General features: G+C 40.6%; 1 protein-coding gene across 1 annotated transcript in view; it reads right to left on the minus strand.

Moving 5' to 3' along the window:
• Positions 1-203: 203 nt before the first annotated feature.
• The window catches only part of CCDC187 (coiled-coil domain containing 187), a 69,499-nt gene continuing 49,710 nt past the window's right edge, over positions 204-19,992 (minus strand). The window contains exons 23-33 of the mRNA XM_067541601.1: positions 15,626-15,810; positions 13,169-13,281; positions 11,683-11,764; positions 9,476-9,603; positions 9,154-9,248; positions 8,112-8,197; positions 4,571-7,560; positions 3,648-3,989; positions 2,945-3,088; positions 2,262-2,387; positions 204-1,724 (exon numbers count right to left, since the gene is read on the minus strand). Of these exons, the coding sequence (XP_067397702.1) occupies positions 1,569-1,724; positions 2,262-2,387; positions 2,945-3,088; positions 3,648-3,989; positions 4,571-7,560; positions 8,112-8,197; positions 9,154-9,248; positions 9,476-9,603; positions 11,683-11,764; positions 13,169-13,281; positions 15,626-15,810 (4,447 nt within the window). The 3' untranslated portion in view covers positions 204-1,568. The remainder of the gene's footprint in view (positions 1,725-2,261; positions 2,388-2,944; positions 3,089-3,647; positions 3,990-4,570; positions 7,561-8,111; positions 8,198-9,153; positions 9,249-9,475; positions 9,604-11,682; positions 11,765-13,168; positions 13,282-15,625; positions 15,811-19,992) is intronic.

The following is a 19,992-nucleotide window of genomic DNA, read 5'->3' on the forward strand; positions in this document are numbered from 1 at the left end:
CCTAGGCACTATTGTGATATAAATAGGTAACTAATACAATAATATAAATGTATTAACATATGGTCTGAAATCCATTTGAGTCTGTGATGAAAAGAGTTAAAAAATGAAAGTTTTATTTAAGTTGTTCAGAAGCCTAACAAATCAATATGAAAACTGTAGTACGAAGTATCTGTATTTAAAAATATAAACACAAAATACATTTGCATTACATTATATTTTGTCCAACACCACCAAATCTTAGATATTGCACCTTAAATATAAAGTTATATATAATTTATATTATGTTAATTATCTTGATTCCCTGAATGAGTAGGATTTGACTAAATCAACTGAACTAATTATTTAATTCCTCAGTTATAAGCAGTTTCTGAATATTGGTAAATTAAATAAAAGACCAATTAACAAATCATATACAAACAAATCAGACCATGGTGTCTACTAGCAAATGTTCATTCAAAACAATAACAAAATCATTGACCTTCTCTGAATATGAAAAAAATGCAAGTACAGGGCACACACAGAATCATTATCTGGATCAAAGAATGTTAACATCCTATTTTCTTCCTCTACCACCTCAGTTTCCCAATTTTGCCCTTAAAAATGCAAGCAGTACGTGCTCAGCATACATTCTTTTTAAGGGGATTATAATAATTCAAACAAAACTCACGTGCTAAGTGCATACTAAAGACCTAATTATTTTCATAAATATATACAGCATTAATAAAACTGGGTTGCTGATAGGAAACATCCCATTTAAAGTGCATCACAGTGTACATAAAATTGGTATGTGTCTTATTTACATAAGAGCACAGGCACTAAAACAGAAACTCCTGCTTGGCCATTTGCCTACCTCACCGCAGCTGGCGCAGGACCATTCGATACAGTATGTTCTTGCTCCAGTCTAATTTTGCTTTCTCAAATTTGATCTTAAATATCTAAAGAAATTCAAGGGTTTAACAAAACAGCAGAGGGGACAGCATGGTTCTAAGGCACATGAGCAGTAGAGTCGAGATGTTAGTGCAGAGAGCAGGCATCGTGGTACCAAATGTGAATGAAATCCATTCCACCTGCATAAAGCCTGAGAAATCGGGGAGAGTTTGGATCGGGTTAGGGAGATTAAATCCATTCTCACAATCTAAGGTCAGAGTGAAGAGCTGCTGGTGAGCCCCTTTGTAACTGTTGCTACTGCTACTCCAGCCTGAAGGCTGCCATAACGCCATAGCCTCTCTGTACAGGTGTGTAAGAGGTCACCGGATCTGCATAACCACAGATTGGTGGCCCCTCCTTTAGGCTGACCCCTTCTTGGCCTTTTGAAGCAGCATATGTGAAGTTGCTACTAAGACCTTTTCCACGATGCATAAGCGGTGTGTGATATTTTTTTTTCATCCCTATAAGTCACTTGTTTGCACCCTTTTTACTGTAAACATGAACATATAACTTAGCCAGAAGATGCTGGTATTGGACACACAGTTCAGAATGAAAGTTCTTAAGCATATGCTTATGGAACCATAACCTTGAAACTCCCAGAGCTTAAAACCACCACCGCTATGTGCTGCCAAGAAAAATGCCTAATCACAAGTTCTTTTGAGAGAGATCTTTTTAAGAACTTCTATTGTATCAAGGACCAAGCTGTCAAAAATGTCTTCAGTTACTCTCATCTTCACAGCTAATTCATCCTCAGCATAGTCAGTCCACTGAGATTCTTCTTTGTGGAGCTCTTGAATCTAAAATATAGCATAGACAAGAATGTTTGCATCAAGAAAAGGGGCTTGATCTTCCAAGATGCTGAGCAGTTGGTCCCCTATTCAGAAAAGCACCTTCGTGCACACGTTGTTTTAAGTATGTGAGTAGTCCCTTTGAAGTCTATGAGAGAAGTCACACGCTTAAAGTTAAACACCTGTTTAAACTCTTTGCTGGCTCAAAGTCAGGGTGCTCAGCACTTTGCAGGATTGAGTCCAATGAGTCTTAGCTGATTTTATTTAGCTTTCTGTTTGAATGCATAATTAATTCAAAGCCAAAACCTAGGAGTTTTTTTAATATCTGTGATTCCCATTGAAATCAACCACTAGAACATGCACTCAGATGAATCACCTGAGCCTGAATGCTTTGACAATGCTGAATTTTTATTGTAAAAAGACAGAAGAATCATAACATTCAATAAATTATGAAGTTATTTTAAGTAAATGTAGCTCTGTCACTAGAGTCAGTAAGGATTATAGGTTTAATTTATATAAAATAAATAACATCTCCATTATGCTTACCAGAATAAGATCCACACGGTCCCTTTTACAATTTCCAAACTTGGTCATATTAAGGAGTTTCCTCTTCATCGCCAAGCTGTTCTTTTCCAAATTAATTATCTTAATAATTTCTCCCTGAATAAATGACTTTAAAATAAAAAAAGGGGGGCTGAACTTTAATGCTATGCATATAAGATTTGTCACTGATATGGAAGTTGCAAATGAGAGATGTTGATTTGACCTGTGAAATCCAAATTCAAAATCTGGAAATGTCCCCAAGTTTGTGTATTTGGTGTGGGATGTGCTGAATCCTGGGTTTGGGCTCAAGGTCAGCACTACTGAAAAATACATTTTTAAAGTGAGAATTCTTCAAAGGCTATATCTCAGATTTTCAAAGCTGACTAAGAGATTTAGAGGCTCAATTCCCATTTCTTTTAACATAAAAACATCTCCAGGCTGTAGAATACATGCCTGTGGGTTAATTATTCATAATTCAGTGGCTTTAGAAGTCTTTGTGCTATGGGAATTTTTGGATCAGCTGCCCATTTCACTTTATTTTTATGCATGCATTTTCAGATCAACCCTCTCATTATAGCACCACCTGCTTGCCCACTGTTGTACAATTCCTTACCAATTTACTCATTATACACTCAGATTTCTACATTGACTTTCATTACTGTGCACTTTGAATCATCACAATGTACCTTGACCTCACTGATATCTGTTTTTCTGCGAATATGTCTGGAACAGCGAGAACCCAAATTTTCTTTGAGCCACGGAAGAGGATTTGGATTTGCTGTCACCTGATATTCTGCATGTAGCAGCTCCTGAGTTAAATCAAATATAACCTGGAACAAAGAGGAAACACAACAGCAAAATAAACTGAATCTGCCACTGCTATATTTTCAAAAGTTAATTTAGGGCTGGTGAAGGGGGGCCAGACTGACAGCCTTGAAGTCTCTAGACTCAATGCAAGATTGCTGCACAGTTTATATTGCTGACATCTCTAAAATTGGTATGATTATGTCACCCTCTTGTGGTCATAATCTAAAGAACATATAAACCCTAATACTAGTCACTATCAGCACAGTACTATCCAAGAACACACTGTGCAAGCATGAATGGTTTAGGCATTGCTGATATTTCAGGAGGGACTGTAAAACATGTTGGTTTTGTGTGTCCCCAAATGGACAGCAACAAAACAGTTGTCTCAGAATAGTGTAATCTATAATTTATTTCACAATAGCTTAATAGAAATAATGTATTAATTCTTCATTTTTCTGTACCTGTTTCAATCTCTCTTTGCTATAGTCAGTGCAGTTAGATTGAAATTAGGCTCTGCTTGAAATGTAATTTTCATTTGTAAAAAACTGGAAAAAGTGAACACAGTTAATGCTTTAAAAATACCTGATTATAAATCCTCTTGCTTTCTGCTTCCAGATTGTCATCTGAGATGTCATTACATTTAAAATCCTTTGGCACATTGAACTTCCTAGAGTCTGAACAAATGTTCTGAGGAATCCATAGCTCATCTACTGCATGTGCAGACATCATCTTAACATGTGAACTATTATGTGGTACCACCAGAGGAACCTCCATTGTTTTCTTCCAAGGAGCTGAGTGCCAGTGATCTAATCTGTACTGAGTTTGCCTTTGAGTTTTTATCTCCTTGGCATGTTGGATGGAACTGAGCTGATCAAAATCTTCAGAGCTTCCAAAAACACCAGCATCGAGGATCTTAATAAGGAACTTGAATGAAGAAAAAAAAACCCATCATATTTACATTTGTATTTTTTCACAATTTTGAGAGGTATGAAGTTTGCTAATATTTAAAGAGCCATTTAAGTTTCTACTTAAAAGCTAAGAGCCAGATTCTAGTATAACTGACCCTCTAGCAGATGTACATTAATGCTGCACAAAAGTTTTAACTGTAACTGTTTTGACTCCATGCACAACCCACCACCTCCCCACACATCTGCTGATTGTAGAGGTACTCTGCATGTAATGGAGTTACTCTGTGATGGGTCAGGCTGAGCATGGTCTATGCAAGAATCACACTGAGCATATCCCCTGACCCTTAAGTGCCTCTCTGGAATGTCCCTCCCTGGCCAGAGCATTACCTCAGAGATTGGAAGGGAGCCAGACTAAGGAGTCCCTTACACATTCCCAAACAGAATTTGGTCCCGATTGTTCTTTTGACATTATGTAACTTACTGATAACAAAAAACAATTAGACAAGCACAAAGATTTGCCTGCAGATACCCAACTGCAGGTTCCAGGCCTAACTAGATATATCTAGAAGACAAAGAAACGCTTGAGTCTATACTTACTGGCAAAGTGCCTTGAGGAGTCTCAGAAGATACTTGAAACATCGTGTCTGCTTTAGCTCCTTGTTTCCTTTTAATTTTCTTATATTCTTTCACAGCATCATCTACAAATTTAGTTACAATTTTTTCTGATACTGTAGGTGCTGTATGAGGGTCAGGAATGCTAGGTGTATCAAAGCCATACAGCAAGACATCAAAAACTTCAGCTGATCGTTCTGGTAAGCTAGTGCTGTGATTGTCTTCTTTTTTTAGACCTTTGCCATGATTCTGCAATTCTCTTTCAAAGGCACTCTGCTGTTTGTGTTCGGTTGTATCAGAAAATGCAATTAAAGTGTCATACAGTAGTTTTTTTGTGAGTTCACTTGAGATATCATCAGCCAGTTTATTTCTTTCTTGATCTTTCAACAAGCAGCTAATACATTTGCTCTTGTTTACTTCTTCCATGTGACTGTCCTTATTTCTCATTGGAAGCCCATTTTCTGCAGTTGTCTCTTGTTTTATCTGTGTTAACGCTGTTGTTTCCTTATCTGATTCTAAACATACTAAGTAAGCTTGACAAGTGGTATATTGATCATTGGTAGGAAACTGTCCTTTGTGCTCTTTTCCTGACGGCATGGACATGTGTGATCTTGACTTGTTTTCTTTGAGTGCTGAACCTCTTGCACTGTGTGTGTCTTCAGGTTTCTGCTCTGTATATCCTGTCCCCTGCTGGTTATCTTCAGCACATTTGCAATCCCCTCTGGATGACCCATCATCATAGAATGAGTCTTCATCCCTGGAGTAATCAGAACTCTTTTCATTATCCTCCAAGAGATGTGAAATTTGATCAGGTCTGACAAACACACCACAATAATTAGTGCACACAAAGTATTTCACTCCTCCATAAGTTCCATCATGATCACCTTCTGGTTTGTCAAGGGCCACGCCAGCCCAATAACCTTCATCAAAACAGGTACATCCCTTGAACATCAGGGTACCTGGCTGGATGTGCTTCACTAATACTCTGTCTCCAACTTCAAATGATAATAATGGGTCATTATTATTTTCCTGTGCTTTGGACAGCGTTAAGAATGGCTTGCATTGTTTCCTTAATTGTTCAGGACTTTTAATGTCTTGACTTAATGAAGTGGGACTTGACACACCGGGTGAGCCTAATTGCTGCAATGTTGTCTCATTTTCTGCTGTCACGTGTTCTAATAAGTCCTCCTTTACCCCTAAAATAACTTCTTTACCCCAACAACATCCAGAAACAATCGCATCCTGAGCTGAAGAAACATCCATTAACTCTGGAAATGGTGGGGGAAATTCTTCAGGCATAATGCTATCACCTAGTGAGGGCAACTCATCCATTTGTCCTGACACATCTTCATTCAGAGAATGGTGTGAATCTCTCATCTCTGAGAATGTCATTTGTTCTGGTGGAGAAGGGAAGTCTTCCGTGCTGAAGCTAATGTCATCACTTTTTACCCCACCTATATCTTCTGGGGGTGTGGGAAGGTCCTCATTGTAAAATGAGAAATCTTTTTTATTAGATGACGGCAAGTCAATACTTCCATAGGACAACATTTCATCAACAGGAGACAGTATTTCTGACAAAGTATCTTTATCAATAGGAGGCAGAACCTCATCACTGATAAATATCATATCTTCACGCTCAGAAGGGCAGCTCTTAGCTTGTGGCAACTGCTTTTTGGTGGAGATAGAAGAAAGCTGCATCATCTCAGATTTCTTGAAGGTTAGACTTTCTGTTGCTGAGTTATTTTGATTTTGTACAGCCACCCTTTGAAAGGTTTGTGTGTCAAATGAACAGACTTCAGCTTCTGTAGGAATCTCTTCAGAACTTTTGGGCATCGGTAAGTGTGGAGATGCAATTTCATTTGGTTTGTTGGATACATATCCTTCCGTTAAAAGTTCTGTGTGATTAGTTTTAGCTTCTTCTAAACCTGACAAATCTCTGGAGTCTAGTGAAGAGTCTATAGGAAACAATGGTATTTGATTATTTGTCATCAATTTTTTAGGTGGAAGCAATACACTGTTATTGAACTGTTCAGTAACAGCATCTAGATGCTTCAGGAAACTTTCGGGTGGAAACCACATGAACTCTGCTTTACTCGGACCAACAGATAAATCAGAACTTTCACCATTCTTTTCCACTTTGCTAGTTGCAGAAATGGAACCCTGTTGTTCGAAGTTCTTCTCAGTACAAAAGTCATCATTATACAATAAGGAACTAGATGATGAATCTGAATCCTGCCTGGATTTTCCTTGAGAGGGGATCTCGTTTACATTGCTGTTTTCTGAGCAAGGCACTAGAGCTGAAGCTTCCAAGTATGGTTTGCCCCTTCCATTAGCAGTGTTATCGAACCAAAAGGAAAATGGTTCTTCTCTCCCTGAGGCACTTAGCTTCAGCATTTCACTGTTTGAAGAGATGACAGAATGTGATTCATAAGCACAGTCATACTCTGAAACATCTCCAAGATGTTTTTCAGAGCTATGAAAGAGCGATGAGGCCTCACAATTGCAATCATCATGGGGCACTTGTTCATCACATATATCACTGGATAATAATTCATTTCCATCATTTACTGCTATTGGTGTCTTTATCAAAGGATTAGGAAACACATCATCATCCTCACACGGTTGTTGCTGGATGGCAAACTCCTCAGGGACGCTGATATCTGTGTCCTCAGCATCTAATTCAGAGTCTGAAACAGAGCTTTCTGAGACATTGATCCGAACGGCAGACACTTTATGAAATTCAGGGAGGGAATGATACGAGTTTGCACTCTCACAGCTCAGAGATGAGTCCTGTGATTTGGTGGATGATACTGTGGAAGCTAATCCCTCTGAACGTGTTTTCAAAGCAGGCTTTTCCTCAGAGGGATCACAAGGCCCGTTGTCCAAATGCTTAATCAACTGGTTGTGCTCCACAGGATTTTTCTCACACAGTGCAAATACTTTCACTTTTTCTTCTTCTTTCTTAACTGGAACGTCTGCAAAATCAGCGATCGGGATAATCATTTAGTTGTATTTTAAATGCTTCAGATCCTACAATCCTTTACTCCTAGGGTCTTTGCTCCTTTATTTCAATCGGGCTTGACCTGGGAGTGCATGTGTGGATCCAGCTGCAGGATTGGGGCCTATTTTCTTTTTCTTTTCCTTCTGTTGTTTGCAAGAACCTTTTAGAAACTTGCAAACAACATTTCTCGCCCTCCAGGATTTGTCCTTTTCTATCTGGCAGATACTGATTTTTGATAATATATATAGCACTTTCCTACTCAAGCCAGACCTTCCATCCACAGTTTAGTTTATTGGACTCTTTGTTTGCCTTGGAAGGGGTGAGACAACATGACTTGATTGAAAGGCTGAGTAGTGAGAAGATACTGACCTTCCCAGGACTCTAGGGACTGTTGGCAGGGAGAACTAGAGGAAGAGAACCTGCTACTCCCACACCCCGTCATAAGGGGGCACCAGCAGTGAGTCAATTCTTCTATGGTGTTACACAAACACACAAACTTTATTGCAAAAAATCATTTTTTCTTACCTTGCAGTGGAAGGATTTTAGACATTTGGAATTTTTTTACACCCACGTGAGTGATATCTGATTCTCGTTCGGAGTCCACATTTATCCTGAAAATACAGTCACGAAGTCACAAATGCTGGATGTAATGTTAAATATCTCAGTCACTGTCTACAATACATAAATACACTGTTAAAGATAAAATGGTTTTCCTTATTCTTTAACTGTGTTCTCAGTTAAGGCCTGAATCAAAGCCCACTGAAGTCAATGGGAGTCTTTTTATTGACTTCAGAGGACTTTGGATCAGCTATTAGAAGTAATTTCTTACACAAGTAAATGGGAAGTCAATGTAAATTTTGCTTATGTGAAGATTACTTCATCAGACCCATAAAAGGACTCTGCATAAATAAATTGTCTTTTTCAATGGGAGGAGTTAAGGCCTTTAGTAAACCTGATTCATCATGTTGCATCTTATGTGATCTTCAGACATGTATATGCTATAACCACAGATTAGGGTCAAATGTTCCCTTGGTTGTGTGGCTCTATGGCTCCCAATGGTTTCCATGGGATGTACATACTGGCATCCAAGTGCAGAACTTGCCCCTTTATCCAAGTCTGTTAACCTGGAAGTACAATGCATCCTTGTTGCTCAGCTGTGATTTCATATCATGTTCCAATTCATTGCTTTGAATTTACTGTGATTTGACAGCTCTGGAAATCAATGCACAGCCTGAGCAGTCGCTCAGTGAAGTCAGGGTTTCCCTTGGAGCTAAGCAATAGATGGCTACATCCCTTACGAGACCACAGAATGGTGGTGGAGTCGTTCTGTGGTTTCCCCTCCGGGGGGGGAGAAAGGCTGCTGGATCCTTGCAGAGTTCCATGGCACATGAGGTGAGCATAACTCTGCACAGGGTCCCCATATTCTACTTCCCCCTTTCTGCAGTAGAACCAACCACTTGCACTGGGTCAGGGCTCTCCGAGACCTCAGAAGTTGAGACAGGCTTTGATCCTTTGTGAATGAAACAGAATATGGGACAGAAGTCCATGCTCTCAGGGGTTATTGTACCTCTGCTCCTCTGACCGCCTTCCTTTTCCTGTCTGTGCTTCCACTGCGGAGGGTCCAACTGAAATCACCCCGGACCCTCTGTCACCATCATTAGCCTGCACGGACCACAGTTAAGAGACAAAGGAAGAATCAGCCCCACTGATTATGTAGGAGAAACAGAGAATATAAATGGAGAGCTGTACTGCCATCATAATCCAGCCCATCAGATCTGAGGGTCATACATTAACGTACCACAACAAAGCGTCAACACAGGATTTATTTGGTTGCATGTTTGTCTGGGAAAAAGCCAGTCTCTAACATAAATAGCAGCCCTGCCACGCACCATGTTTGGACTGCACGAGCCTTCATCTTCTCCTGAAGTCTCTTGGCTTCCTCCTTGCACCCTGTTCACCTTTTCCATTGTTAGAGTATCACTCGCTAATTCTTCCACGGAGGATGAGATAGCATTGCCTGTAATACACAAATTATTGGGACACAGAAGGAAGAATCTAAGGCCCTGTGCTCTGTGCCAGCAGCACCATGCTAGGTCTAACCATGAGAATATAAAGTGGGGCCAGATGTTTAGCATGGCTTCTTTTGACCAGTGTAATCAAGGATATTTTACTCCCCCAAAGACTGTGCTAGCCAAACTGTGTCTTCTACCCCTGTTATACCTAAAGCTTCTAGTTCCCTCTGTCTATCTATAGATGGGCTTATCTAAAGCACTGATCACTGAAGTAATCTAGCAGGTACGTAGGTAATATCTATAGGATGTTTTTATAAAAAACGGGTCTTGTCTAACTTGATTCTCAGACAAAAACTTGTTCACACTGGGGAAGACAACCATGCTAGCTCTAACTAAACATATTTGTACTACTCATAATTTACTCCTGAAAGCACTACATCAAGTGTTTGGGCAAGATAGATCAATATATTCTGAGTGGAGATGTTTGATGAGTGCTAAGTGTTTCCCATGAATATGCTGGAAAGAAACAACAAAATTTCAATTCCATTCGAAGTTTTGCATGGAAATTTTCAGTTTTTCAATGAAAAAACAAAAACATTTTGGTTTTCCCCCCTCTTTTCCATTTCTGGAAGGAATAAAAGTGAGAGATGGTTTGGGCAGGTGAAAAAATCAGTAGAATATATATATATATATATATATATATAAGAGACTATATCAGAGTGTTAAACTTAGGAGTAAAGGATAAGAGAAGGGTTGAAAGACCCAAATTAGATGGATGCATATAACACGGAAGGATGTGATTAGGTGAAGAGTTTTCAAGGAACAGCTTCAAGACAAACTGAAATGGAGAAAATTGACTCAAAGACACAACCCCACATAGTCGGGACTAAGGGTAGAAGAAGAAGGGAAGGGAAGGGAAGGAAAGGGAGAGAAGGGGGAGAAAAAATGAGAACCAAAATATTTTGTATTTTTCAAAATTTGACAAAAACATTTAATTGAAAAACTAATTTTTCTTGAAAAAAAAGTTTAACAAAAATGTTTTGACCAGCTCTAATTCAAAGTTTGAGAAACCCTTGGTAATCTTTCCTGGTCAGCACAGAAGGACCCAGGTAGGTAGCACTAGCAGAAAGAAAAATACCTGTTCTATGCAAGAGTGTTAATGGTTAACCAATGGCAAACCATATGCACTGTCCTCCTTGATTATGAAACAGAGCTGAGTCTCTGGCTAGGAACACAGATGAGGACAAAGCATGAAACCCTGGCCCTGTTTGAAGTCAATGGAAAAACTCCCATTGACTTCAGTCACCTAAAATGTGATTACCCACATGCTCAAAGTTAGGCACATATTTAAGTACCTTGTTGAAATGAAGCTTATACTAGGCCTATGTAATTTGGATCATTGTTATAAAAACATAATTACACAAATGAATTGAGTGTCCCTCATCATGGGAACTGAGTGGATTTGATGCAGTAAAGATACTCCATTAGTAAAAGTGATACAAATGAGAACTGATATGACTGTATATAAATATTTATAATACAGAGACTGCATACCTGGAACTATATAAATGATATAACTGTCTCATATATAAACAGCCAGTTTTATCTGTTATAAGTTGAACTAGGAGCAAGAAATATGAACAGAAGATAAAACCTGGAAACAAAAATAACTCCAGTATGTCCTGTCAAAGTCTATCTTCAACTGATTTATGTTCTTTTAAGATGTAGACCCTTAAATTATTTTGAAAACACCTCAAAAGAAAGTAAATTGTTAATGACACAATCAGAATAAGTTATGATTTTGTTCTAAGGATGCAGTATAATCATCTCTCATAATAACCCTTTCCAACATCTTGCCTAAAGGTGATTTAACATTCGGTACAGTGAGCAAGACAGTTGGGTAATAAATTAGAAGACTGTCTCTCTTTCTGTCTATATTAAAGTTTGATTGAAGTGCCTGAAACAGATTGGACATAATAGCATTAAATATGATTTACCAGTTCCTGGAAGAGTATTTTCTACTCGAGCAAGGCATAAGCTATACCAAATGGAAAGTTTCCCCAAACCTTTCATTGTAAACTCACTGTCATGGGAATGAATATCCTCATTGTCTTTAGGTGCTAGCACTTGGTTTGAAACAAAGTTCTTTTCCTTTTGATTGGATTCCTAGAATGTAAATGTTCAAAAGTCAGAGTTATGAGTATTGTAAAAGGGAGAGAGAGGGGCCAGGTTTACACAACAGACCTATATCGCTATAACTATGTTGCTCAGACGTGTGAAAAATCCACACCCTTAAGCGACGCAGTTATACCGACCTAACCCCCTGCATGGACAGCGCTTGTTGATGGGAGAGCTTCTTTGCCAGTCTAGCTACCACCTCTCACAGAGGTGATTAACTATGCCGATGGAAGAAGCTCTCCCATCGGCACAGAAGCATCTTCACCAAAGCGCTACAGTGGCACAGCTGCACGGCTGTCGCGCTGTAAATCAGGACAAGGCCAGACTCTGCAGTTGGGAGATTTGGCGCAAAGCCAGTTAGGCAGTGTCTACACTGCAAAGAAAAGCCCCTAGCGCTGAGTCTCAGAGCCTGGATCAGTCAACTTGGGCTCGCGAGGCTCAGGTTGTGGGGCTCAAATTAGCAGTGCAGACCTTCCAGCTCGGGCTGGAGCCCAGAGTCAGAGACCTTCCCCCCCCTTGCCAGGTTTCAGAACCCAGGCTCCAGCTCGAGCGGGAATGTCTATGCTGCTATTTTTAGTCCCATAGCCCAAGCCCCACGAGTCCGAGTCCATTGACCCAGGCTCTGAGACTCAGCGCCAGGGGTTTTGCACTGCAGTGCATATGTACCCTCTGAGCATGCCTACCCAGCAGCTTGGAGCATGCCTCCTGGTCCCAAAAGGCACACTTGCGCTAGCTCCGCACACTAAAAAAAGCAGTATGGAAGTTGCTGCAAGGGTGGTGGCTTGGGCTAGCCACTCGAACTGGTCCCCAGGGGGTAGGGCAGGCTTGGACTTGGGCAGCTAACCAGAGCCACTGCCCAGGCAGCAATGACCACACTTCTATTTTTAGCACACTAGCTCAAACAGAGCTAGCTTGAGTCTGACTACCCAGACTGGGGGGCTCACTCCCAGCTGCTGTGCAGACATACCCTTGAGGGTCAGGTAGTGGCCAGGCCTGCAGAGAGACTTACATATTGCTACGCAGCCTCCCTCCATTTCTGCTGAAGGTGGGTGTTGGGATAATAATCTGTTGGTGTGTGAACATAACAGTTTACTGTCCTGGAGCAAGGGAGGGGAAGATTGGGTTGCTGCTTTGGCCACACAGCATTTAAGCCTCAGATAAACAACATACAGCACAAGAGAGCCATATTTTCAAACCAATTACTCTTTGTAAATTTAGCTTAGCTATTCAAGATCTTAAAGGATGAAATTCACTCTTGCGCAGAGGGGCCAGTACGAAGCCAATGCACCACTTCATCCCGGTGTGGACTGGCACATTGGCCTTGGAGTAGAAGCAGTGCAGTGGCCATGTGGCAATAAGTAGACACAGAATCTCAAAGTCAGATGTGCTTACAAGAAGCTCCTGGGTTTTGTCTTCTATTGGAATAGCTGTGGGTGTGGCTTCATCCATTTTGGCTGAATTTGGGTCTTCCGAATGGAGGAGAACATGATACCTATCATGAATCTCTGAAAGACACAAAGTTCTGAAAGTTACAACAATGTATTTTTATGCACGAGTAAGGTAACTTATACTTTATTTTTTTGTTAAGTTCAATGCAAATTTTTCTTAGTTTACAAATAGTGTAAATTTTAAAATTTTTAAAAAGATTTTTTAAAGATTTTGCATCAAATATTCCTTGTCTGAATAAAAATCACCCCAACAGAAGTAGCAGCAATTAACAATAAAACTTAACATTATTCAGACATTAACTGTACAATCACACAGCTATTTATTTAGGCCCATCCTATCCATTTCATTAATGTTCTAGCACACCAATCTCCAGCGATGCAAAGCTACCCTTCCTTTTAGGGATTTGTAGCAGGGACGTGTGGCCTCCCTTGGATGTTGACACAGAGGGGGGGCCATCCACCCCCTGGTGGGCAGAACCAGGAAGTCCACACCCACCAGACCAGAAGCAGAGGGGCGGGGCAGGAACAGGAAGTATAAGAGGTGAGCCCTGCACATCAGTTGAGGAGGAGATACTGAAGGAGACAGATGCCTCCTGCTGGCACCTGAGCCCACCAGAGACTTCTGCCATTCCAGCGATGACCCCAAACTACTAGAGTCGCCAAGGCCGAGGAACTGCTGGGGTTACCATTGGCTGTGTACCCTGAGGAGGCAGAGGACAATCCTGGGACACAGTTGCGCCTCAGGGACGGGCTAGGAAGAAGCCCAGGGATAGCCAACCATGGGCAGGCTGTGCTCGTACTGGAGCATCTGTCGGTGTGTTGCGGCTAGAGTCTTGCTGACCCAGTGGTGGAATGCTCCACCGATGTTAGGACCCTGGGCTGGGACATGGTGGAGTCAAGCGGGCCCATGTCTCCCTACCCATCTGCTATGCCACCCTTGGTGCGGCAGACCTCCTCCCCCCCACTAGGCTGGAAGGCCTGCGTTAGTGCTCGCCCCCGTGCCGTGTCCTGCCCTGCCTGACGGCCAGGGGCACTCAAACTTAGAACTGCCATACCCGGCCTGGGAACCCCAAGAACTGTGAATCTCCCCTTTTGATTTAGGCTGTTACTCCAGGGCATGATGACAGGGAGGTGTGGCCTCCCTCTGAGATTGATACTGAGGGAGGGCCACCCCCACCCGCATGCCTATGCACACTACAGGGTTCAACAGAAGTACCTCTGTTTTTGTTACCCAGAAAGTGAAATGAAAGGATGGGTTGCGTACAGTGTAAGCTGCATTTTAGCTAGTATTTGTTCTATTAAGAAAAGGACCCATGAATATCATCTACCCTCATAAGAGTCCACATTGCACAGTGAGTGTTTGTGTGTAAGAAAATATTGATCACATTTTCCCGGGAGAGACATCATGAAATTTCCAGCCTGGAGAAATGATGATTTACAGCTACACTTAGATGCAGGTTTGAGTAAAATAGACCTTCTATTCTTTTTATTTTTTTACTATCAAAGGGTGAAACGCCCCTGGGCAGGGAGGTGGGATCCAAAGTGAAGTACTCTTTCCAAGTACAAATCTTCATTTTGGGTGAAAATTTTACCCCTGCACAGAGAGCTAGCGCAAGACCTATGTGTCACTTAAGTCCAGCTTAAGTCCTATCGGTTTACACTTTCTGAGTGCAATCGTGTCGTCACTAAAGTCAATGAAAGTTTTGCCATTGACTTCAATGGGACCAGGATTTTACCCTCTCAATGCAATGCAGATGACATCAAAACTGTGGGGCATATTCTGAAACATCATAAGCACTGAGCACAACTTCTGGACATGCTCATCAACTGTCTGCCAGCCCAACATTATCAAGCTGCATTCTGTATACTGCGACCAACTGTGCAGCATGTAAAATTTATTGCCTTACTGCAAAAGACCCATTTGTATTTATAATGTCTTCTGTTTCCAGCATTCTTTAGTTTCTTATGCTGCGATTTCCTGGCCCTAAAGAAACTGGTTTGGCATCTCTTTAATTCCCCTAGAATTAGTGCTTAAATCTACCCGCTTAGATAAGTTCCACTGTGTTATAAAAGTGAAACTATTCTGCAGTGTTTGAAGCCGCCTGGTAGCCCTGAGAAGTCTGACCTGGTGATGACAAAGGCCTGGATAATGGGCAAGGTCTACTGAGGAGCCCAAAATGTAACCAACCTAGTCGAACATAATTTTTTTAAGGTGGTTCAAAGGAGGGCTGTGACTTGTGACCTTGAACTAATTGTCCCATTTTAAAAGATAATTTAAGCATCTAGATGGAGAGTTTCAGCTTTCAACTTCTACCATGTTTCCTAGTTTTGACTGAGTGGTCGTGGATATGCCACACAATTTGGATGGTTCTGGCATGGGAGCTTTTTTTTAATTGGATACCTGTGTTTTCAGAGTCTTCATCCATTATGGGCGGCCATGTGGTTTGATCACTGGAATCACATGGTTCCTTGGCCATTGTTTCAGTCTCCTCGGGGTCTTGTACACCTAACCGTTGCTTCCACCTCTGTGGGGCCTCTGCATGGTGCCTGCATTGCAGCAATGTTTTCTCTTTCTCAGTAGGGAGGCTGTAAACAATTAGACAAGCAGTTAATGATTTCAGGTTGGGTTCATGTTTGCCAATTAATCATGACAAACCCAAGAGAAGTCAATAAAGGTATGTATCAGAGGCTGCTGGAAGTCCTTCTTAGCGGCTGGCGAATGCTTACATGGGTATATTTGTAAAAAAGAGCAGCAGAATACTGAAGTCAGTAATGCTCCCTGCGTGGAACATTTATTTTTCCATTCCAAATATAGTTAGCAAAGAAATGGCATTTCGCCTTCATCTCATCTGTTGCTGGGTTTTACATAGCTGAAATTCCCACCTTCTCACCCATAGACAGTGGAAGACTAGAAAAATCAACAGCATCAAGAACAGCAAAGTAAAGGGCCAAATTCTAACCCCAAATGCCCACATGCTGCTCCCACTCAAGTCAACAAGGATTTGCTAGGTTTCAACGGATCATGTTATGAGTTATTTTATATGAAAAAAAATCTAACATAACAAACCTGTGGCCATTAGAACTTCACATGTTGGTCACCATGTATGCGTTGAACTTAACAGGGGCAGGGAGATGGAACTCATATCCACCTACTCCAAAGGCATAAAGCCCTAGCAGTTGAATTGAAGGAGATTCTCCATTAACTGTTAGCAGTATAGGCTCCATGACACACAGTTGAGCAATTTGATTCCACCCAGCAGAGGGCAGAGGTGCATACTAGCCATTTACTACAATAACACTGAAACACTTTTCATATGTTATCCATTGGGCTAACACTAACAATATTTTTGCTTGTAGGAATTAATCAGCTATTGGATAACTGAGAAATATATATCTTTAATTTTTTTTTAACTTGAACAAAATGGTTTTAGGTGGGCACGTAAAACATCTAATATCACCACTGCCTAAAACTGCAATAAGAAATGCATTTCAGAATATTTATTTGAATCCTTAGCTGAAAATTGTTGTTTATTTGCTAACATAACATGATTACGTATTTTTATGATGATTTTTATTTCATTTTATAATTATTATAAACTGTGTAAAACATTCAGATTAAAGCCATTATATATGATAAAGCTTAATAAATATAATTCTTTAGGATGAAAAATTGAGAAAAGGCAATAATCATTCAGAAGTGGTATAGATTTGCTTAAATATACAGCAATATCTAGTCCCGCTCTGCATAAAAATACATATAGTTTCTGTTCCAAACTCCACTTACGTCAGTAGGAATCTTTCAATTGACTTCAATAAGCTTTGGATCAGGCCCCAGGTTTTATAGGGGAATGATGCAAAAATAATATAGGATTACTTCTGCTGTTAATGTTTTCCTATTAAACTGGGGAACCACTGTTACAACATTTCCCATTTGGATGAGGCTCTAGAGATGGTTTTCAGGAAGGGTTAGCTTCTTTCCAAATGAACAGATATTGCAAGATGTTTTGAAGTAGCTTAGCATACACATAACATGTTTCAATGCTGGAAGCAGAAGGCTTATGCAGTCCGATATCACAGGTGACTCCTTACAAGCTCTGGAATGCAGCACTTGGATGCAAACCTGATTCATTCATAGATATCTATCTATATATAGATATATATATATATATATATATATATATCATACATGCCATACTTATATATAGAAGATGTGTATATATATATCATATATGCCGTACTTTCAGAAAGTCAGCATTTACTTGTTACATTTGGGTAGTTTGAAACATTATTTCAATTTTGCACTAATTTTGTAAGTATTGCTCTATTCCCCCCCTCCCCCGCGCGCGCGCGCGCACGCATGCGCACACACACACACACACACACAGCTGCTCTGAGACAATAACCGAGAATGATGATGGATTTTAATTATTTTCCTGATCAGTATAAAATATTAACGCACTTGCACTGGCGAATAGATAGCATAGTTACCATTCTGTATGCTTACATGTGAAACAGATCTGTATACAATAATGCAGTCACAGTTTGGGTACATTTTGAGCTCCACAAGGCCCTGTCTGATATAGACTCAGGCTAATATTCACTCTGCCACTAAGAGCAAACTCGTCAGTAATAAGAAGTGAAAGTCCAGCCAAGAAACCTTTCTAACGATTCCTGTGACTTGTAATCAATAACTACATGAATTATAGATCAGTTTCATGCAGAGATTTATTTGAAAGCCTTTCCCTCTGGGAAGCTAAGTAAATGCATAGTGTTGACTCACCAGCCTGCTATACAGGCTGTTAGTAACAATGAGTGAAGCTCCTTTATATATATATAGCAAACTAGTTTTTACATGTACATTTATCTCCGCCTGCTTCGAAAGGCTGCTGTTCAAAGGGTATGTGTGAAATACCATTAATGTTCTTTAGATCTGCTTTTCAGAGGTGCCGAGGAGTCATTACTCCATTTGAAGTCAATGAGAATTGCAGGTACTTAGATGGGAGACCATGAAGATAGTTCAGATACTTGCCTGTTGGACCAATATGCCAGTGAAGGAATGTGCAACACTATTTTTGGAGGTGACATCTTTCAGATAAGCTATAATAGTGTGGTTCCACTATAGTTTGTCATTAGAAATCTCAGAGCACTTTCTTCATCTTCAAATTCCAACTCAGATGACCATATTCTGCCTACAGAAACTCCCACTGCAGGTATCAGTTGGGTCTGTCCTAACCTGTTGCGTATTATTGCTGTATGTTGCTCAGCAGCTGTGCAGTGTGTCCCACAGGTTCTATGTAACCACGACAAGTCCCTTAACTATCTCACAGGGGTGTTGGAAGCTTAATTACCTATGGTAAAAGCGTGGTTTGGAACCTTCTGGGACTAGCTAACAGGAAAGTGATATTGGTACAAAAACTATGGAAGGAGGGAGAAAGTACTAACCTCTGAAAAAATAAAATGAGACATTTCCTTGAAAACAGAAACACATTAGGGCAAACATTTTCAGACTTGGCTGGCAAAAGCTAGACAACTAAAGCCATCCTAAGGGCGTCTACACTCCTAACTTGTGTCGGCATACAGCACCTCAGTCATTACGTCACTTGTGCGTGTCCACACTATGCTCCTTGTGTTGGTGGTGCACATCCTCACCAGGAGCACTTGCCCCGATTGAACTCCAGTGTGGGGCATTGTGAGACAGCTTCTGAAAGGCAGCTACAGTTGATGTAAGTGACACCATGTCTACACTGACACTGCGTCGACCGAACTACACGGACATTGACTCTATGCCTCTCGTGGAGGTGAAGTTATTAAGTTGGCATAGTGGTCGAGTTACATCAGCAGGAGCGAAATTTTAGTGTAGACACTGACAGAGATAAGTTGATGTAAGCTGCCTTGCATCAACCTAACTCTGTAGCGTAGACAAGGGATGAGAGACTTAAATAAGGTCAAGAACCAGGAAGGCACGTAGGCCAGTGCATAACTTTCAGCACGTGAGCAGTCCCATGGACCTCTGTTGACTGAGGGAGGTGCTTAAGTACCTTGCTGAGTCTCACGGAGAGCCTAAGCAGCCTGCTCTTCAGGGGTGCTGAGCACCAGCAGCTTCCACTGACACTGAAAGTCCAGCCACTTATTTAGATGTCTAAATGGAGATTTAGGTGCCTAACTTTAAGCAGTTACATTTGAAAATTTTGTCCTAAATCTATTTTTTTTTTCCTTTTAAAAATCAAAGCACAGAATTTATAAGAACAGGTTTTCTGGAAACATATTCAATGCAATAACTTAGAACCATCTGACACAAACACACAACTGTTTGGGGAAACAGCCATTTCTCTAATTTTAGCTCCTGGGATTAAATAGTTGATTACTCAATGCAACCTCTTCCACTCTCTCATGTACAGTAAGCTTGTGACAGCAGATTAGCAGGGCTTTTCTTTGTATGAAACAGAGTAGCCCAACTTATAATGATAAATCCAAAATGCAGCCTTAGATATGAGATATTTATTTATTCCCTAGATTTGAGGATTAAGGATCAGATTTAGCATATTCTCTTGATAGCTCTAATATGAGTGATCTAACCCAGCACCTAGAGATCAGTCCATCTTCCGCCTAAATCAATGGGATCTTTCCTTTGACATCAGGAAAAGTTGCACTAGAGTCCCTAGAAAACGGGAGAGCTGGCTCACAATTTTCAGCCAGAAAATTTTCCCAATTAAATATGAGATTTTGTCACAATTGAAATATTTCACACAAAAATGTCCATTTAAATTA

The sequence above is a fragment of the Emydura macquarii genome, unplaced genomic scaffold (assembly GCF_026122565.2).
Source record: "Emydura macquarii macquarii isolate MOO-44397 ecotype Brisbane River unplaced genomic scaffold, CSIRO-AGI_Emac_v2 contig_691, whole genome shotgun sequence".
Classification (NCBI taxonomy): Eukaryota; Metazoa; Chordata; order Testudines; family Chelidae; genus Emydura; species Emydura macquarii.